This window comes from Sinohyriopsis cumingii, chromosome 19 (genome assembly GCF_028554795.1).
Source record: "Sinohyriopsis cumingii isolate HCF-2022 chromosome 19, ASM2855479v2, whole genome shotgun sequence".
NCBI lineage: Eukaryota > Metazoa > Mollusca > Bivalvia > Unionida > Unionidae > Sinohyriopsis > Sinohyriopsis cumingii.
This window is the reverse complement of record NC_142979.1, coordinates 11,007,714-11,030,902: the sequence shown is the minus strand read 5'-3', so window position 1 is coordinate 11,030,902 and position 23,189 is coordinate 11,007,714. Positions and strand designations below refer to the sequence as shown.

Sequence of the window (23,189 nt, the reverse complement as noted above, 5' to 3'; positions counted from 1 at the left end):
AATTCCCAAACAGTAAAGATTTTCAACCGAATTTATATCTTAAAAGAAACAGACGACTGACGGCATACATATTGTCCGTCTGAAATCCGGATGGACTGGGAACTATTTTATCCACTCCACACTCTCCGGGAACCTCTGATGTTTACACATACTCAACGAAGGCAACCAAAGTTCTCCGTTTCGGGCCAATGAAATAGGAAGCTACCACGTCGAACTCATTAACAAAGAATTCTCAAAACAATGCCGTCCTTGCAAACATAACGAAGCATGTGAGGTGGTGGTAGTGGTGGTGATGACACGAATTAAAGAAAATACACATTAAACAAATAAGACAACGTAAAATATCGTCATTCTGTAACAAATAATTGCCGAAAAGTTAACTGCAGCACAGTGACGGGTTACAAAAATCAGCACCCTGCATGAACTGAATGCTGATTGATCTCGCTCACGTTATCACGTGGTTTCGACAAGAAACATTCTCAAGACGGTTTTCTCAATGCCAACAAAGTAAATTACACGTATTGCAAACATTTATTTAAAAAACATGTAATTATGACAAAATCTCGAGACTGGCATTGAATGGATGCAATATAGTTCTTGTGTTGGCAAAAGTTTGCTCGAGAAATATAAAAATTAACTATTTAACTCTTAAGAAAATATAACGATAATATTGATTTTTCGTAGGAGTATAATAACTGTACGAAATAAAACGTCAGGAGTTAATTGCTTATTATGGTACGAATAAGAACATTTTGGATCGAGATTAGATTGTTCGTAGATAGACATCAAGAGTAATGCTATAATGAATTTTTACTTCAGTGCATGGATTTTGACTTGACACATGAATGACGTCATGCCAAATAACCAATCAGAACGCGTCTAGCTCTACACGACGTAAACAAATTCGCGACGCCATGAAATACAAGATGTAAAGCTGAACAAAAATAAGGATTCAACGGAATTAGTAAGTAGTCGTAGACTGAAACCCTATATGTATCTGTACCTATCGAATCATTGCAAGTTAAAAAGGAATTTGTGAAAATTACAGTCTTTATGTTGACAATATTACATGTAATCTATGAATATAATCTACATCCATCACAAATGTTTGCTGATAAAGGTGACAATATGTACACAATGTTGAGATATTTTGTGTAATTCAACAGAATATCAGTAATATGTTCATCCTCGTTGATCCACATAAAGGGCGCTCATGACTGTTGCGAAAGCCGTTGTGGGAATAACGGATGAACAAATTAAGGACATCCTGACATCCAGTTGATTTTGGTCTATTTATCAACCGGCACATGTCACTTTTTCTGACACACACTCACACCTCTACACACACACACACACACACACACACACACACACATGTATACGTTTGTTATCATTCAAAAGCGTACAATATCTTCTCCAATTTAATCAAGATTATAGTATTGTACCCTTACCTTGAATACTTTTAATGCCACTGACATTTTCCACAAGGAAAGGGATATACTAAAGACGAATATTAACTATATGCAACAGCAATTGACATAGCTATCGCCTGTGGTCAGACATCGGGCAAAACACCCCACCCCTTAATTCATTGGTGAGAGATTATAAATATGGTTGCTTTATCAAATCACGCTTGGATCGCTATACTTACTGAAGAGTTTTAACTTTAACGTGATTCAACCACTTTACCTACATACCTAACAAATTTACCTTTTTCTTTGGTATTTTATCTAGACATGTAAGTGATTAACAAGATATGTACCAATTTTAAATGTAGTTAGAGTCGCCCTTTATGATTACAGATGAAGGCATAGAGGGATTGCAAATACTATTTCACAATTATGTTAGCTTATAATTCCTGATGTGCTGTAAAGACGTTAACGGTTGGAGAGAGATACGTATTGTGTGACAGATATCGATATTCATTTATGTGTACCTCGAGATCTATTTATGTGTGCATCGGGATCTATTTCTGTGTACATCGAGATCTATTTATGTGTACCTTCGTGTAACGAGCACACAGATACGTACCTAAATACGCAGTTTTTTTTAATTAATCTTTTCGATGTTGGATATCTGGATCCCGCAAACTGCTCCATTTTCATACTTGTAAACTACCACAAGGATAAAAACTTGTTCTGTGACAGACATTGTGTGTGTGAGAGAGAGAGAGAGAGAGAGAGAGAGAGAGAGAGAGAGAATTGTAAAACTGATTTGTCGATAGACCAATCAACTGACATGCTGATGATTTGTCCCTGGTTGCCTCACATCTCTCCTTATTGGTGAAGTACTGTCTGAACCAGTGTATCTCACAGAGTAAGTTATTTAACACTTGGTTAATTTCCTCGATATGTTTAATTAGCCGTGAATATCTCATTCATCAGACAGTCTATTTTGCTTTCCAGTCTGTTTAACTTAACTATCACCACCAGTATATCCTTACTTGGGAGGTTGCAAGTTCGATCCTTTGGTAGATAGTTATCGTGGTTCTCCATGCTATAGTCTCTCTGACGAGTGTTCATGTTTTCATTTCCGTGTAGTCTTATTTCTTGGTGCATAGCACTCACGTGCATCTTAAGGTTGTACCTGTCTCGAGTCTCATTACCATATTGGCATTTGACAGGTGTTTATACAGAGCGATATCATACCTTATTTGTTGTCCTTTTCAGCTTTTTGAACATTTCGCCAGTCTGATGTGGATGCTCGCTTTAAAAGCTGGTCAGTTTAGGAAGTTTACGGTATATAATAAAGATGTTGCAAATTTATTGGAATGTAAAATTTTCTTAGTCCTAAACTAAATTCCTGGATTCTTGGAGAGAACGTCAATTTTTGTTATTAATATTTGTATTTGTTATTTAGAGATAAATGTTTTGTCTTTTAATTCTGGTAGCGATTGATAGTAATTTCTTTGAAACTGGTCATTTATTCACAAATGGTCAGCGACCGCGTTAATTGAAAACACCATAATCCCATAGCTGTCACTTGATGGTGAAAGTATAAGAGGTGACTAGTAAATCTCGATTGCTTACGTACTTTACAATCGGCTTTATATTTCGGTTTCAACTACCGCATTTGTGTGCACTGGAGGTTATGTCATCTTTCTCTTTGTCCATCAAGGTATGCATATTTTCAAGTTTTATTAGAGTCCACGTACCGAGAACAATATAAAACATGTTATGTCTAGTCACTCGTATAGTCTTGTTGTGCGGGTCTTTTCGCGATGACGTTGATGATCTTGACAATCAAAGCCTGGAATCGTTAAAAGCCGCTTTGCCTATCAGCAATGTAGTGTAATCATTATTAAAATATCAATAATCATATACTTGCGGTCATGGTCGATTGTCAACTGACAATAATTTATAGATTTTCAACACGCTACATCGGCAATGACCATTAATGGAGCCAAATCAATATTTTACAATATATTACAAAATAACATACGTTTCAATAATGTCTGTGAGTTAGTGAAAGTGTTACGTATGATATGAGAATATAATTATTGGTATGCAACTCTTGATCCTATGCGTTGGAATATGTATTCTTCTGCATATGTTCCTACGATGCTGCTCATAGTTCTATGATTAATGCATATATTCCTATGATTACTGCATATATTCCTATGATTACTGCAGATACTCTTATGATTACTGCCTATATTCCTATGATTACTGCATATATTCCTATGATTGATGCATATATTCCTATGATTATTGCATATATTCCTATGATTGATGCATATATTCCTATGATTACTGCATATATTCATATGATTACTGCAGATACTCTTATGATTACTGCATATATTCCTATGATTACTGCATATATTTCTATGATTGATGCACATATGCCATTGATTTGCCACAAAAGTTGTCCCTCGAGCCAGAAAGCTCTCTGTTGCAACGAATGTGAAACATGTTTCCCTGTTTACTGCATTACCATGACGTATGATGTATATTTTCTGTATTCAAGCTCTGACACTGTCTTCACTTGCTGTAAATGTGGCCTGCCAAATATATCTTTATTGAGACAGTACTATTAGACTCAGATAAAAAATATATCGCACGTTCAGGCTTGAAAATTTTATAACTTCAGCTTCCCAGATATAAATTAACGAACAGCATGATCACCAGTATTCAGTATGGAACACCCGTTATAGAGCAACACCTCCATCTGAAAAGCGAGTTAGGTAAGAACACAATCGTTGATTTCGCAGCTAGAGAACGTAGTACACTTATCAGTATCTTCCCAAACATTGCTGATGCTGTGCCACTCCTTGCACTAGTGACGACTAGAACGTCGTCACTGATTTTAATTTCAGCGCGATAATGAGGGAACCAAACAAAGCCAACAAGAATACTCTATAAATTGGAAAGCCCAGCATATCAAGCAATAAATACCAGTGCACCCTAGTTAACCAATCTTCAAGAAAGGAAACTGTTCCACATTAGCAGAATATGCTGATATCCCTGGCTTCCATCTTTTGTAACAATGGAACACATCGTAGACACCTCATATTACACTTCAAATATTACAATTTATTTAACTACTGCCAACTTGGATTTCGGAAACAAATGTAACCTAGTGTACATGTCATCTCTATAAGGGCCTAGCATAGGGCTTGGATAAAACCAGTAGACTGATATTGGATCTGTTCAAGATTTTCGACAACAAAACATCGCCTCTTAATGAACCTTCGTCACGATGGTCTAAGGAACAATACGATTAGCTAAGTTGAGGACCCCCCCCCCCTCAAACCACCCACAAGAAGCTGTTATATACGATATCAAGTTTACATTCACAGTTTACATTCACACCAGTCACATTAACTTCCTTCAAGGCACACTTTTAGGTCCACTTCTATTCCTGTAATATATCAGTGATCTTCCAATGTGTTACATCATCTACAATCTGCTTTTTTGGGGACAAACGTCTCTTGTACAAAATCACCAGTTCGACTGAGGAATGTACTTTCATTCAGAAGTACCCTGACCATCTCCAAAAGAGGAAATCTAAATGTCAGTTTGACTTCATCCAGATATATGTGGTGAGTTAAGGATCACCAAGAAGCACTGCCCAGTTCTCATCAACTATACTATTCCTGGACAAGTAGTGAGAGATATATTCGAATCATCATCTCTAGTGTCATGTCCTGGATAAGCCCGTAGATAAAATCATCCAAAAAGGCAATTCAACCATGACTTGCTGGAGGCTCATTATAGGAAACAGGCCTCCACATGCAAAGGAACAAGACTCCCAACCTCCTTTCAGACCTGAATAGGCTTCTATTATTACAGAAACTTACATCAGCCAGATTTGTTAAGCATCAGTGACAGCGGATACGCAGTGCAACTTAAATGTTGAAAAGAGCTGGGGTGGGAGCGTCTGAAGGAAAAGAACAATCCAGAGTAACCATTCTGTGCCGGATTACCCAACAGCCAGCTGCGATACCTGCCAGTCAAACCTTGCAACTACTTCAACTATGACTAGAGAGCATAATGTGGAATACCCAAAGTTCCAAACAACCTCATATATCTACAAGACCAGCCTCGTAAACAATCTGTCATTATGTGGAATACCCACAGTTCCAAACAACCTCATCTGTCTACAAGACCACCTTCTTATCCCAATATGTCATCATGTGAAATTCCCACAGTTCCAAACAACCTCATCTGTCTACAAGACCACCTTCTTATCCCAATCTGTCATCATGTGAAATACCCATAGTTCCAAACAACCTCATCTGTCTACAAGATCACCTTCTTATCCCAATCTGTCATCATGTAAAATACCCACAGTTCCAAACAACCTCATCTGTTTACAAGACCAGCTTCTTACTCCAATCTGTTATTATGTGAAATAGCCTCTCTGAGAACCCGATCAACCAGAACACACCGAAATCCTTTCAACTGGTCATGGACACATTCAGTATAATGTAAGAAACCTTGTTTCTACTATTTCTTTTAACTTTAAACCGACCACTCCCAGTTGCCATCATTCCAAGTTCTGATGCACGCATTTTAGGATGATGATGACGGTGATGATGACAACGACGATGATGATCCATTAAAAGTTGTAAAATAGAGACTTGAAAATCAATGTAACAATTACGCTTATTATTACACACTACGTTTTGGCAACACGGCGGCCTTTTTCAAGTTAAAATCCATTACCGCCGGAGTTGAGATTATCTATGTAATATATATAAAATCTGATTACACTGTGCAATATTTTCCAAGCAAAACATTCTTGCATCCTGATCCCTCCTCATCACTTTTGTCCAGTATGAGTTCAGTTTGCTTCCTGATCTCCAGTAGCAGAAGTCAACAAAAATATTATCAAACTCAGACAACAACAATATCACAATGATACGGCAGCTAGCATTTATAAGGACGATTAGTTAAAAGTATTCAATTTTGTTTAGAACACACACACACACACACACACACTGTACAGGGGCCCCGAGTGGCCGAGTGGTCTAAAGCGCTCTCCGTTACGGATCACGGCCATCTCACCTCTGTCTGCATGGGTTCGAGTCTCAGATTCGGCTAATGTGGGTATGTGAGAAAGCTTGCCAGTAACTTCTCGTGGGTTGGTGGTTCTTTCCTGGGTTTTCCCCGGGTTCTTCCTCCGCCATTAATACTGGCCTCCATGTATAGCATATCGTGTGCTAAAAAATGGCGTTAAACCATACAACAACAACAAACTGTACAACCGTACAACCTCCTTTCCTGTTACCGTTCTTAAGCAAACGTCAACCATGTCCAGCAATGATCCGACGTTCCCTTCTTGTTATTTAATCAGCATCGTTCACCATTTCTCAAATGCCACATCTCCTAACAACCCTACTTTTTTATATATTTGACCGAAAGGGCGCGCTTTCCAATCCGACCATTCACTGGATCAGCACGGGTCCGCTACCATGTATCACCGTTAGGCAAGGCACTTTGCTCCAAATGACTGGTACTAAAAAATCTACTCGTGCTGAAGTGTCGTAAAACATCAGGTCTAACTAAGCCAAACAAGGATTCCAAATGCATTTTTAACCTGCTGCTATTTAATTATGCTTGTCGTAAAAACCTTTTTACAAGATTCTAATTACTATTAGCCCGGACAACAGCAAACTGCTTTTAAGAGGAAGTGTTCGAGTTATAATAACGGAGACATGCTGAATTATTATTTTAGGGTAAGGGTTTCTTGCTTGATGTAAGAATATTGGGGATTTGTTTTATTTTTGTGTGCGGTGGTTCAGGGTTTGTTTCAGTGTGATTATGCAAAGTGTGGTCAGAAGTATGGAGCTATTCTCAGATATTTTGGAAACGGATCTTATACATTATAAACCTCAAAAGAGTTTTCTATACAGACAGATACAATGGACATACATAAAGACAAATAATTGCTTTGTTTAAACGTTCGACTCTTTATAATCCATTACAAATTTGACTTTTTGCTCGAACAAATGACTGCTGCCTCAATAACAGCTGACGTTCTTTCTCCATCAAACAAAAAATATTGTTCAGAACACAAAACCTATGCCCATACACATGGTACAGAAAATAAATTTTTTTGCATATGATTTTGAATTGAATTTATTTATTGCTGGAGTGAATCCGCGACTCTGATAACCGAACTTACAATTAATATAATTTCCGTTTGCTAGTGTCAGACAAGAGATGTGAAACGTTTGTCAGGTGAGATAATTTGACAGGATGACGCACCTGCAAGCCATGTCCATTGTGTCCATTCTAATGATTGAGTGCCTATATATTATTATTTATTAAATCTAATTTACATCAGCTATTGATTCAGTAAATATATAAAAGAACAGTAAATGAAAACATTGAATTATCGGAGTTTAAACGTATAGTATTTTACATAACTAAGCAGCATAATGGCCGCGTCTATGTTTTTTGGCAACGATTGGCCGTCCAGGTCTTGACGGTGCAGTCTTTATTTTTTTGTTTCACCTAATTTGTCTCAGTGACGTAACTTACAGATGGGTTGGATGTGATAGCGAGTCACATGACATAGATAGAATATGTCCTTTAATACACAAATTCTTTTTCGTCTTTGGACGTTGAAATCCTTGTTATTTCAATGCTGTCAGCCATATTCGAATGAAAGAGAGCCAATGTATCACTCAAATCCGCTTTACTTCAATTTTATTCGGCATAAAAAATAGCATTGAACTAGTCTAAGTTTTCAATAAATTAGCAGATGAGGAATGCCTATCGTTAAGACTTATAGGTTTCGTGCCATCAGCCAACGTATCGACCGGCAAACTGTTGTGACAGAGCCCATGCCCACTGACTGTTTACTATCAAATTTTGTAGTGTCATTAACGATCAATCTTGCATTTTCAATACTGCCTCAATTTTCAGAGATGCGACACAGTATGACAGTGGTTTCAGTTGCAACTATGGGGCCGTCACGAAGTTGATCAATGGATTCATTCTCAGTTTCTGCTCATACATTCTTTATTTGCAGGTGTGATTGCTATTGATGCAAAGGTAAATAAAGCGAAGAGGAACCGAACAATACGAATTGGATTTATTCAAAAAGATATTTGTTATAACTACGAAGCCTGAATTGTTTCTTTTCTTGTTCAAGGATGGAAGAAATAGTATTGGAGATGAAATATCAACTTGTGTTCATTGCAATTTTATCTAACAATTACATTTCTTTCAAGTAGACATTTTGGCAGTAACAGAAATGCACTCGAGATTGATGCATGGTGCGTTCTATTGAAAACAGAAAGACTCCCTAAACATCTAAAAGCGTAAAACGCAGTAATTAATCATAATGGAGGAATCCACATACACATCTTGGTTGAAAACGAGAAGAGAAGACACGAACAAAAGTTCAGAAGAAAACAAAAAGGGAACGGATAAATGGGCCAAGTTCGATGAAATCATATGCAGTGATGATGATGACCGGCCAAATTATCAAAAGATGGAATTAATTGAGGCATTTGTGAAAAATATAATAGAAGGAGCAATACAGCTTTATTTGTCAGAGTTTCCAAAAGACTATAGAGGCACCTCTGCGGATGGCGAAAACAGAAATAAAGGTACGCTTCACCCAGTGTTAATTAGAATTATTTAAGTACTAATCAGATTTATTCAAGTATTTATTAGAATTGTTCGAGCATTAATTAGAAATATTCGAGCCCATTTGAGGACAGTTATATATATATATATATATATATATATATATATATATATATATATATATATATATATATATATGACCAATCTTTGCTTTTATTTATCACTTTCTCCAGTGATCGACATCTGCTGTTATAATAGGCATGCATTCATGTTAAGGTATACATTTATGTTAAGGCATATATCGAAGTTAAAGAATAAATTGATGTTAAGGAATATATATTTGTACGGCATACGTGTGCAATTCTATTTTATTATATATTTTATAATAAGATGATTATTATATCCATGTGGAAAAATTATATCAAGATATGCGTGATGCCACTTTTATCGCCATTGTGGCGATATTACTTTTTCTACTACTTTATTTTCCCGTTTAACAAATATTTCTGCTCTTATGTATGTTATTCAAACATGTATTGTTTAGGCCTTTTCATTTTTCTTCATTTTTCGTTTCTTTTCTCTCTCTCTCTCTGTCTCTCAGGATGAACATATCTAAACATGTGTCAGGGCCGTAGACCCTGTAAGTAAACTCTTAAACAACAATAGTAACACTCCTGTCATTAACATTTTATGATTAGTATTTTACATAAATAATGCACATTGTCATTAACTGAATCTATATAACCTGTTGTCATTTTATATTGTGTCATCCATTCGATATGGTAGGCCTATACTTATCACACTCTAGATAAACAGTACACATTTGTAGGAACAATAATACAATTCTTGATAAAACATTGTAATAAAATTGTTTAATTCCCATCACAGTTATAATCATGTATGAAAACGATGGAGAAATTAGACACTGATGACTGTTGACTGCAAACCAAAATTAAACGGGAATCAAAATTCTGATGCAGAGTTTTCAATCAAATTAGACTGCAAGCTTGCCAAGGCAACGCCAAAATTTACATTTGATGCAGAAATAAACAAAATGTAGAACAAAACCCTCTACAAGTATACATACAGTCGTCACAATCTTTTGTTTAAAGATGTTAGGCTCTGACATCTGTCGGATATGACCGCTCTGTCATGTTTCTACATTACCTCCACCCCCACCCACCCACCCCAACACTGTGCACTGCCAGTCATCACAAGAAATATGTAAGCAAAAGAAAAGAATAAGAAATCTTCATTTTCGTATGAATAGTCATTATTTTGACCAGAATGTAAAGAATTATTTTTACAAGCTAAATTGATAAAAAGTTGCCGTCCCAAAATTATTGTAAAATTTGGGAACTTCATTTTATCGATGTAGTAATACAGCCGTTAATCGTAGTGGCACAGAACGCAGAAAAATATCAATGGAAATCGACAGGTTTTGCCTTAAAATATATTAATAAGAAGAAAAAATACGTATTTTAATAGACGTAAGGAAATATTTCACTCGTGAGGTGGAATTATTTTGTTTTGCCACGAGACAATATAATGACTTCACTTCACTCCTATAATAGCTTATTATATCTATTCCATACAAGTTTAATATCCACAATATATGTTCTGTGATTCCCTGCTGTCTTCTTGTTTAATCTTTGTGATTAAGTTCACAGATGATAGCAAACTCTTATCAATTATGTATAAAAAAAAATACAGTCCCTGAAATACCATTAGCCCACTCATGCAAATACTAAGTCCCTGGAATATCATTAGCCCACTCATGCAAACACGCAGTCCCTGAAATATCACGAACCCTTTCATGCGAACAGTCAGTCCCTAGAATAGCATTAGCCCACTCATGCATGCAAATACTCGGTCCCTGGAATACCATTTAGCCCACTCATGCAAACACTCAGTCCCTGGAATACCATTGGCTCACTCATGCAAACACTCAGTCACTGTAATGCCATTATCCCAGTCATGCAAACACCCAGTCCCTGAAATATCATTAGTACATTCATACAAACAGTCAGTCCCTGGAATACCATTAGCCCACTGATGCAAACACTCAGTTCCTGGAATACCTTAGCCCAATCATGAAAACACCCAGTCCCTGGAATACTATTAGCCCACTCATAAAAACACCAGTTCTCTGGAATACTATTAACCCACTCATGCAAACACCCAGTCTCTGGAATGTCATTAGCCTACTCATGAAATGCGAAAGTAAGGACTTGTTAATATATTATTTAAAACTTACATTCTCCGTCGCTGAGAGAATATAGATGAACATAGGTATAATTTAGAATAGATAAGTATAGATCTAATCCAGTATAGATGAGTATAGATGTAATCTAGTATAGATGAGTATAGGTCTAATCCAGTATAAATGAGTATAGGTCTAATCCCGTATAGATTAAACAAGGTGTTAATTACTCAGCACATAGTGTTTACATACAATGGCGCATAAGCAGCTGCAGTATGTATGTATGTATGTATGACTGACTGACTGACTGACTGACTGACTGACTTCATTTCCTCTAAAAAAAGAGATTACATCAGAATAAACAAATTCATGATAATACAAGATCATAAAATAAAACAGAAAATTGACAAAAATACAATAATAATACTGTGTCAGCTACCGTATTGACAGAACGAAATATCTCAAATGCCTGCAAATATGCAAATCTGCAGTCATTTGGCGGAGCAAGGCACTAATCTTTTAACAGTTGCTTGATGATGATAATATTTCGAAAAGTTAATACGACTATAGTGCTATGTGCTTAACATTAAGTTCGAGATAGTAACGAAAATGAAATGAAAAGCTTATAACAGTGTAATTCTATATGTAGTTTTTTTTTTCTTCATATGACGCATGTATTTATGCATATATATACTTGTTTGCGCGTATGCGTGCGTGCATGCATTTATCTATGACTGACTGTCTAAATGACTTAGTTACCTCTTCAACAAAGAGTATATCAGGTTGCTAAGATACATATGCATATCATAGGATTATGAGACACATCATAGACGAGAACTCAAGCATGATATATAAATCGTCAACTAATGCATTTACAAAATGAGATATATAAATACAGAAAAAAATATAGAAATCTCTTGGAAATAAACATAAACAAATACATAAACAAATACATAAACACACACACAAACAGCTGTCATACAACAAAATTTGCGGATTTGACAAGAAGACTTTGGCCTTTAATTGTTTATATTTATTGTTAATTTACTACTTACTTTTAATATCATGTTAGGGCATGTTAGTTGATAGTAGGGCACACATTTTATTGTAGAATGAAGCTATGCTGTTTGCGGTCACCAACATCAGCCTATCTGACACGTCATCATCAATAGACGACATGCAGTCAACCCTGCTTCCAAGAAGTGTCTCCAACAATATATCGTCTTCTTGATTGAATAAGTTAACCCCGTCTCTCACTTCTAAAGAGTCAATCACTCTCTCAAAGAAAACGTTTCGTTCCTCAAGCAGCATTTCGCAGCCTAAAATTAGATGTTTCGCTCTGTCGTCAGTCTCTTTTCCACAGAGTTTGCATACCATAACTTTACCAACAGGCATGATATATAGTTTCATTACTTCAGAGAGAGGCCATAACATGGGTGGAAATTTACGCCCAAGAAACCATATACTACTTGGTTTTAAGTCCAAATGAATGTTTCTGAAGTGAATTAAATCACCCCTTAGTTCCATATTTGCTCTCCGGGTAGTTTCTTCGCGGTTTTGAATAATATCAATAATATGTTGATTCCAGACGAGTTTTTCTTCAGTTTGTACTCTTGCTGCATAGTCTAAAAGAACACTTCCTATACCATATTTCTTAGTTATTCTGTCAATATCAGGTATAAATCCCGTCTGTTTTAGCGGGTTGTTCAGATACTGACATAGGCGCATGATGAAATCTTTTTCCAGATAAAAGTCCAATCGCCCTTACACAATCGGTTGAAAAAGAGCAATTTCATCCTATCTATGTATGCTTCCATTGACCAGAGTCCTAAGGTACTACTCGTTGCCTCCGTAGGCGAATATTTATCGAAAGCTTGCATACGTAGCGCTGCATATCTCTGGCATAATTCAAGTTCTTCTATATTCGAGTTTGTGATACCTGACCACAGTTCACATCCATATAGGACCGAGGGTAGAATAATTCTTTCCCAAATCTTAGGCAGCTACATAATTTGACAATACATTTTTGAAACCTAGATAGGTCACATTACGACCATAACATTTCTAAGTAGAAAGGAATTATAGAAATTAGAGGCGAACGATATGCAACCTTTATTAATTAATAACATGTTATGCATTGAAAACAGTAAATTCGAATCAAACTAGGACAGTGCAACCCATTGAAAATATTCATACCACACTATGACAGTGTAATGCATTGAAAACAGTAAATTCATACTAAACTATGACAGTGTTATGCACTGAAAACAGTACATTTATACCAAACTAGGACAGTGTTATGCACTGAAAACAGTGAATTTATACCAAACTAAGACAGTGTTATGCACTGAAAACAGTACATTTATACCAAACTAAGACAGTGTTATGCACTGAAAACAGTGTATCCGTTAGTCTCGAGAGACGATGGAACTGCGCCCATGAGAGATGTCCCGGTTGGTGGTTGTGCAGCGTCTGCTGTGGCTAAGTAGTCCAATGCGGGAGTGGCAATCCCTGCTGCACTTGCTGCATTTGAAGGTTGTGTCAAGTGTTGGTTGGAGCTGCTGATTCTTCCTCTGCGATCGTCTTTCATCAGCTAGCAAGCGTTGCTTGTCCTCTCCGGCTTTCAGACCAGTGATCAGAGCATGTCGCCAGCTTGATCTGTCTAGAGCGAGCTCTTCCCAGGTGTTGACATCGATATCAAAGGCTTTCATGTCATGCTTACAGACATCCTTGAAGCGGAGATGTGGCCGTCCGATCGACCTTTTGCCAGAGGCGAGTTCCGAATAAAGAATGTCTTTGGGGATCCGTCCGTCAACCATCCGACGTACATGGCCCAGCCGTTGGTGCAGCGTTGGCGGAGGAGTGTGATCATGCTGGGAATCTTGGCACGCTCGAGCACCTCGTTGTTTGTTACTCCATCGCTCCAGGTGATCCCGGGTATGCGTCGGAGGCATCGCATGTGAAAGGCGCTCAGTCTTTTCTCTTGTGAGGCGTACAGAGTCCAGGTTTCACTGGCGTACAAGTAGAGTGCTTAGCACGCATGCACGGTACACGGTGATCTTAGTGTTCATGGTCAGCATGCTGTTGTTCCACACTCTCTGCGACAACCTCGAGAGAGTTGTTGATGCCTTTCCGATCCGCTTGTTGAGCTCAGCATCGAGCGAGAGGTTGTTGGTAATGGTAGAGCCGATGTACATGAACTGACTCACCACCTCAAGTTCGTAGTTGTTGATGATGATGCTTGGGGGGTCCGCGTCCTGAACCATCACGTTTGTTTTCTTTAGGCTTATGGTTAACCCAAACTCATCACATGCTTTAGCAAAGCGGGCCATCAGGCTCTTTGCCTTCAGTCGTGACAGGTTGAACAGTCTGCCGTCTGATCGTGTGTGCAGGTAAATCCCTTCTGTGGACGTCCCAAAGGCGTGCTTTAGCAGGACTGAGAAGAAGATGCCGAAGAGTGTGGGGGCAAGGACACAGCCCTGTTTAACTCCACTGCGGATGTCAAAGGGGTCGGATGTTGAGCCATCGTACTGCACTGTGCCTTTCATGTCATCGTGGAAGGACTGGATCATGCTTAGCAGCTTTGGAGGGCAACCAATTTTCGCCAGGATTGTGAAGAGTCCGTCTCTGCTGACCAGATCGAATGACTTGGTGAGGTCTATAAAGGCCATGAAGAGGGGTCTGCGTTGTTCTCTGCATTTTTCCTGCAGCTGCCTGACAGAGAAGATCATGTCGACTGTGGACCTCTCTGCGCGGAACCCGCACTGCCACCCTGGGTAGACTCTGTCAGCAAGCGTCTGCAGTCTGTTTAGGATGACGCGTGCGAAAACTTTACCCACGATGCTGAGAAGTGATATGCCCCTGTAGTTGTTGAAGTCGCTTCTGTCGCCCTTGTTCTTGTACAGGGTTATGATGTTAGCATCTCTCATGTCCTGAGGCACTGCACCCTCGTCTCAGCACTGCAGGTGTGTGAGCAGCACGCTACATCCACACTTGATGAGTTCTGCTGTGACGCCATCCTTCCCTGGGGCTTTACCTAGGGACAGTTTCTCTAAGGCCTTCTTTAGTTCGTCTACAGTAGGTTTCTCATCCAATTCGGTCATGAGAGGGAGGTTTTCAAAGGCGTTGAGGGCATCATTGGTCACGTGGTTCTCTTTGGAGTACAGTTCGGAGTAGTATTTCACCCAACGCTCCTTCTGCTTGCCCTTTGTTGTGGATGGTATCGCCTGTGGCAGACTTCAGTGGTGCTGTCAGTTTCTTCGTGGGACCCATTGTTTTCTTTATGCCATCGTACATGCCTCTGATGTTTCCAATATCTGCTGCTGACTGGATACTCTGACAGAGCTGAAGCCAGTATTCATTGGCACACTGCCGTGCTAATCTCTGCAGTTTGCTTCAGGTAGACCTGTATGCCTGTAGTGTCTTCTGACAGGGGGATCGCTTGTATTGCAAGTGAGCACTGCGACGCTCTTCTATGGCTGGCATGAGTGTGGCAGAGTTAGCCTCAAACCAGTCATTGTTCTTTGATTGCTTCTTACCAAAGATCCGTGTGGCTGTGCTGTATACCGTCTCTCTGATGTGATCCCATCTTTCTTTGGCACTGCCGTTGGGGGGTTCTGAGTCAAACGTCTTGGAAAGAGCATAGGTGAATTCCTCAGCCTTGTCTGGATATGATGTCTTGCTCACATCAATGCGTGGTTGACCCTCTTGCCTAGAGCGGTGGATCTTCTTTGGCTGAAGCTTCATTTTTCAGCACACCAGCGAGTGGTCGGTGTCGCAGTCAGTACTGTGGAAGGTACGGGTAAGAAGCACACCCTTCATGGCTGACCGTCTTGTAATGATAAGTCCAGCTGGTGCCAGTGTTTAGACCGTGGATGCCTCCAAGACACTTTGTGCTGTGGCTTTGTCTGAAAGAATGAATTGGTGATGCTGAGTTCGTGGTACAAGCACATCTCTAGAAAGCGCTGCCCATTCTCATTCATCTTCCCAACGCCAAACTTGCCAAGACAGGAGGGCCAAGAGTCATGATCGGCACCCACCCTAGCATTGAAGTCGCCCATTAAAATCAAGTTCTCTTCCTTGGGAATTTTGTTGATGAGCGAGTGTAACTCATCATAAAACTCATCCTTGGAATCTGTGGAGGATCTTAATGTGGGAGCGTAAACGCTGATCAGGTTGACAGGCCCGTTTGAAGTGTGGAGGCGGAGGGATAGCAGTCCTTCATTTCCTTTTTGGCAGGGTTCTATCATCCCCAGCAGAGTGTTTCTGACAGCGAATCCAACACCAATCTCTCTGGCTTCATCTGCACTCTTTCCTTGCCAGAAGAATGTGTAGTTCTTTTCTCTGAGGGACCCAGAATCTGGTAGTTGTGTCTCCTGTAGTGAGGCGATGTCGACCTGGAGCCTTGCAAGTTCGTCGTTGATGACTGAAGTCTTACGAATATCACTGATTGTCTGGAGATCATCTGAAAGCCCAGTCAGCATGGTCCGGACATTCCAGGTACCTAGCTTGAGGATTGAAGTCTTCTTTTTATTTTTATTTTGTTATTTCTTGGTGCAGAAGTTGCAGTCCGCTTGTCAGGTACTCGCGTACCTTAATCCTTAAGCACCCAGAAAGGCAGGCGAACTGTGGCGGGACGGCACCTTATTGGCTGGGGGCTGCCCAGTTTGAGGCGGGCGGTAGCTGTCCAGTGAAACATGTTGGTCTCTCCCACGGTCAGAAGCAACCCCTGGCGTCTGGCTCTACGCCAATCGAGCGGTGACTTATAACCGGTAAACTGCTGCTGTTGTGTCGACGCTATGGAGCAAAGCTGGAGTGTCCTCTCCAGGGCGCAAGCCTGGGCAGGGTGATATGGAGAATCAACTGTTGCCCATGCAGATGATTCCCCCTCTCCACGCAGCTGATGGATCCAAGTGAAAGGACAAGCCGATACGGCATGGCACCAGCTGCGTCGCAGGAGTTGCCGAGATGACACTGAAATCAATGCCAAGTCGCCTTAGGGACTCCGTCTCCGGATTTTCTGTTGGGGTTTACTCCCTTAGCCTTTCCCACGAGAGGGTATAGTCTCAAGGCAGCGAAGGTTTGAATCGGAGTTTACCTTCTCCTAGATGGGTGACCACCCAAGGTTAACGAGCCCCATCTGCCCGAAGCATCTGGTTTTGAGGCGCCAGATTCTCGCCTGTCATCCCTTCCCCAGTCAGTTTAGACAGGTTCCCCCACTCGTGAAGGCCTGGAGCTGGATTTGAAAACAGTACATTTATACCAAACTAGGACAGTGTTATGCACTGAAAACAGTGAATTTATACCAAACTAAGACAGTGTAATCCACTGAAAACAGTACATTTATACCAAACTAAGACAGTGTTATGCATGCACTGAAAACAGTACATTTATACCAAACTAAGTGTAATCCATTGAAAACAATGAATACCAAACTAAGACAGTGTAATCCACTGAAGACAGTAAATTCATACCAGAGTAAGACAGTCTAATGCAGTGAATGTTGTAAGTTCAAACCAAAGCAAGGCAGTGGAATGTATTGAAAACAGTAAATTCATACCAAACCATGACAGTGTAATGCACTGAAAACAGTGAATTTATACCAAACTAAGACAGTGTAATCCACTGAAAACAGTACATTTATACCAAACTAAGACAGGGTAATGTACTGAAAAGAGTAAATTCATACCAAACTAAGACAGGGTAATGCACTAAAAACAGTAAATTCATACCAAACTAGGACAGTGTAATCCATTGAAAACAGTAAATTCATACCAAACTAGGACAGTGTAATCCACTGAAAACAGTACATTTATACCAAACTAAGACAGGGTAACGCACTAAAAACAGTAAATTCATACCAAACTAGGACAGTGTAATCCATTGAAAACAATGAATACCAAACTAAAACAGTGTAATCCACTGAAAACAGTAAATTCATACCAGAGTAAGACAGTGTAATGCAGTGAATGTTGCAAGTTCAAATCAAAGTGAGGCAGTGGAATGTATTGAAACAGTAATTTCATACCAAACCATGACAGTGTAATGCACTGAAAACAGTGAATTTATACCGAACTAAGACAGTGTAATCCACTGAAAACAGTACATTTATACCAAACTAAGACAGTGTTATGCACTGAAAACAGTACATTTATACCAAACTAAGACCGTGTAATCCACTTAAAACAGTACATTTATACCAATCTAGGACAATGTAATCCACTGAAAACAGTAAATTCATATCAAACTAGTAAAATGTAATCCACTGAAAACAGTAAATTCATATCAAACAAGGACAGCGTTATTGAATGAAATAGTAAATTCATACCAAGCTAGGACAGTGTAATGCAATGAAAACAGTAAATTCATTTCATACTAGGACAGTGTAATGACAGTAAATTCATAAAAAACTAGAAAAGTGTAGTCCACTGAAAACAATAAATTCATATCAAACTTGGACAGTGTAATGCAATGAAAACAGTAAATTCATTTCAAACTAGGACAGTGTAATGACAGTAAATTCATAAAAAAAACTAGGAAAGTGTAATCCACTGAAAACAGTAAATTCATTTCAAACTAGGAATGTGTAATCCCCTGAAAACAATAAATTCATATCAAACTTGGACAGTGTAATGCAATGAAAACAGTAAATTCATTTCAAACATGGACAGTGTAAGGCAATGAAAACAGTAAATTCATTTCAAACATGGACAGTGTAATGACAGTAAATTCATTAAAGAGTTGGAAAGTGTAATTCATTGAAAATAGTAAATTTTAATCAAACTAGGACAGTCTAATGCAGTGAATACAATACATTCATACCAAACTAGGACAGTGTAATGGAGTGAAAACAGTAAATTGATACCAAACTAGGGCAGTGTAATGGAGTGAAAACAGTAAATTCATACCAAACTAGGGCAGTGTAATGGAGTGAAAACAGTAAATTCATACCAAACTAGGACAGTGTAATGGAGTGAAAACAGTAAATTCATACCAAACTAGGGCAGTGTAATGGAGTGAAAACAGTAAATTGATACCAAACTAGGGCAGTGTAATGGAGTGAAAACAGTAAATTGATACCAAACTAGGGCAGTGTAATGGAGTGAAAACAGTAAATTGATACCAAACTAGGACAGTACAGGGTATAAACAAAGCCTTATACAGGGCTTCAAAACAAGGGCCTTTGAAGCTCTGTCAGAAAGTAGTTCGAGTCGCATAGACCCTATGTAAATCTGTTGAACATAGAAAGTAGTTCGAGTCGCATGGGCTGGCTCTAACTCTGTCTGAAACATTAAGTAGTTCGAATTCCAAAGTCTCTATGTAAGTTTGTCATAAATAGAAAGTAGTTCGAGTTCCAAACTCTAAGTTTGTCATAAATAGAAAGTAGTTCGAGTTCCAAAGTCTCTATGCAAGTTTGTCATAAATAGAAAGTAGTTCGAGTTCCCAAGACTCTATGTAAGTCTGTCATAAATAGAAAGTAATTCGATTTGCATAGATTCTCTGTAGCTCTCTCTTAAACAGAAAGTAGTTCGAGTTCCAAAGTATCTATGAGAGTCTGTCTTAATTAGAAAGTAGTTCGAGTTCCAAAGTATCTATGTGAGTCTGTCTTAAATAGCAGTTCGAGTTGCAAAGGCTTTGTGTAAGTCTGTCTTAAATAGAAAGAGTCGCATAGGCCCTACACAATTCAGTTACGCATTTCTTTATAAAGCTTGTCATATCATTAAATGATATGTTCTGATAATACCCGAATAAGTGGTTCTCATGAAATAAAAATGTTTCTGTGGTAAAATTTTGTCTGCAAAGTAAGAAAATAAAATTAGTATTAAACTAATGTTTTCTAAAAGCTTTGCCTCGACTCGTTACTACCAGGCTGAGGTCACTACAATTATTTGTAGACCTATTACAAGGTTTATGGCAGAACCCCATTTAATAATAGTGTACTATTCCCAAAATAGGAATAAGTTCGTCTTCAGTTTCTTAACAATTAAATACAGTTTTTGCTGTGCAACTGCTGACACGTGAAACTCCAGGAGAAAATCTATATTATGTGCAACACATTCAAATATTTGATGGAAAATTATTCTTGTATTACAGATATATTGTACTTTCGTAATGGTTAGCTAGACATAATCTTTTACTTCAATTGCTTATCTGCTTGAGTGTAAGCTTACCTGCTGGAGTGTACGTTTTACCTGCTGGAGTGTACGTTTTACCTGCTGGAGTATTGTTACCTACTCGAGTGTACGTTTTACCTGCTCGAGTGTATGTTTACCGACTGGAGTGAATGTTTACCTCCTGGAATGTATGTTTACCTGCTGTAATGCATATTTTACCTGACTCATTGTACGCTTACCTGCTTGAGTGTACGCTTACCTGCTTGAGTATACGCTTACCTGCTGGATTGTATGTTTTACCTACCAGAGTGCATGTTACCTACTGGAGTGTATGTTACCCACTGAAGTGTACGATACCTACTGGAATGTACATTACCTGCTGGAGTGTACGTTAACTACTGGAGTGTATGTTACCTACTGGAGTATATGTTACTTGCTGGATTGTATGTTAACTGGAGAGTATGTTAACTACTAGAGTGTATGTTTTATTTGCAATCAACCTAACTTTAATCATTAAACTAATTGCTAAACTTACAAAAAAACTCCGTCCGGCTTACATAAAATGAAGATTCCTGTGATTTTGTTTCTAGGATAATATATGGAAGTTCAACGAATATTTTGGGGTCGGGGGTGTACTGTGGAGACCTGTCTTCAGCATGGCGATCTCTTACTCTGATACTAATGTATCATGCAAAACAACGGAAGGCCTTGCCTGTTATGGTTTTTGTTTTCTTAAAGTCCACTGTGAAGAGTTTACTTGTAATGGGATATTGACGGCAACAATTAACACGCAACAACATAAAAAGTCTACAAAAATACCAGACAAACTAACGTTGAGTAAGCACTAGCATTGAAATCAGAACAACATCTGATGCTTATTTGGTTGAAACAGGGTCCCTGTACTTTATAGCTGTCTAAAATGCATATTTGCTTTCATAGTTTCTTTAATGGTTTTAACCACCCTACAAATTCCAAAACAAATTCTCTTGGGAAAACGAAACAAAAAATTGTTATGTTACAGATGGGATTTTATTTATTCAGATGCCGTGGGTTCCGTCAACCTGCCCTTCCTTGCAAGGGTAAAAGATCTTCCCAGTGTTAAGTCCGTCAAACCTCACTTCCTTGCAAGGGTCAAAGACCTGCTCAAAGTTAAGTCAAACGCTTAGGTTGTCTAGTTTCACCGTCTCCATAGAATTCATGGATAAAACTCTAATTTCAGCTGATCGATCGATCTTTGATCAACAAATCTACAAAGACACCGGAAAATTAATTTCCGACTCGGAATTGATTCGGGTTGAATATTTTCCCAGGACTATTTGCTTTTATTGAATTAGCTTCACAAAGGTGTTATTTAAACTTGATTTTGAAATGTAAACCCGTGTATTGGAAACATAGAAAACCTGTGTATTGGAAACATAGAAAACCCGTGTATTGGAAACATAGAAAACCTGTGTATTGGAAACATAGAAAACCCGTGTATTGGAAACATAGAAAACCTGTGCATTTGCCACATATCCAAATTATTATATAGCAGATGGGACATCCAAACCGAAGAGACCACTATCTTTTAAATAGAAGTAGAAGATAAAGGAGAGCTTGGCTTGATTAAATATTGATGTAGTTGTGGTGCCTGACATATGCATAACGGAAAAATTATGTATTAGAACAAAAAAAAAAAAGAAATATGAGGAGAATTTCACGGTTTCCCATTGGAATGACAACGATCTTGTGATAGACGTTTGCTTTCACACTGATCAAATTGAAATGTATGATTGTAATTTCAGGTTGGAAACATTACCAACAGCTTTGTGTCATCACAGGCCATAACAAATTGTCTGTTTCCTCTAAGTGGTTCACAAATCTGTAAAACGCATCCCGGGTGATCCCCAAAAGGGACGAAAACGCAAATTTTTTAAAAGATATCCCAACAACAAGTCAGTGGCATTACGTAGATAGGCATAAGGATACTGCAGAAAATGAAGGGGATAAAGCCTATATAACTGAGTGTGTGTGTGTGTGTGTGTGTGTGTGTGTGTGTGATTTAGATTTTTAACGTAGTTTTAACAATGGTTCAGTCATATCGCTACGATGTCTGCATTGTCGCAGTTTTTAGTGATGCAGAGCACTGGGGCATCATGTCGCAGACATGTGCATGATGTCCCACCCAGTCACATTATCCTGACATCAGGCCGACCAGTCCTAACACTAACCTCTTACTGCTGAGCGCCATGCGAGGCAGCTGTTAGTACCATTTTTGTAAATCTTTGGTATGACTCGACCGGGGATCGAACCCACGACCTCCCGCATCCGAGGTGGACGCTCTAACTACTAGGCCACCTGAGCGGTTCTATATAACTGACATTGTTCATAACTGAATGAAGCTTTAGAAGCTGACCTATGTTTTGTATTGTTTTATTTTGTAGTAAATTGTCATCGATGAGAAACCTAGTCAGCATGCATATTACAATGATCAATGAGATAATATTTTTTTTTTAAATTTAAAGTTTGCTTTTGAAGTTTATCCCTTTTGAAGCATATTTTTTAAGTATCTATTTCTTTTATGTACACACTGAAACCCTAACTAACAATCTTGAAAATTTTTTATTCGTACGGCCATGATGAGATTTGTTCCTTTATGTTGCATGCTGACAAGCACTTAGTTGTAGGAGCATCAGACATGACTGCTCACACATTAAAGATTTGCCAGCATTATATAATAACTAACCCTGGTTATCGACATTGTTTTACAATTTCAAAATTTGTCAGTTGTATGGAGTCAGTGATTCCTAAGTTATACTGGTGCTTTTAAAATGGTTTGGATTGGTT

The 23,189-nt window shown here is 38.6% G+C and overlaps 1 protein-coding gene across 1 annotated transcript in view; it reads left to right on the top strand.

Annotated features, from left to right (window-relative positions):
• Positions 1 to 888: 888 nt before the first annotated feature.
• LOC149775124 (uncharacterized) overlaps positions 889 to 23,189 on the top strand; it is a 48,232-nt gene continuing 25,931 nt past the window's right edge. Inside the window, exons 1-2 of the mRNA XM_089943326.1 lie at positions 889 to 964; positions 8,485 to 9,067. Coding sequence (XP_089799452.1) covers positions 8,800 to 9,067 — 268 coding nt within the window. The 5' untranslated portion in view covers positions 889 to 964; positions 8,485 to 8,799. The remainder of the gene's footprint in view (positions 965 to 8,484; positions 9,068 to 23,189) is intronic.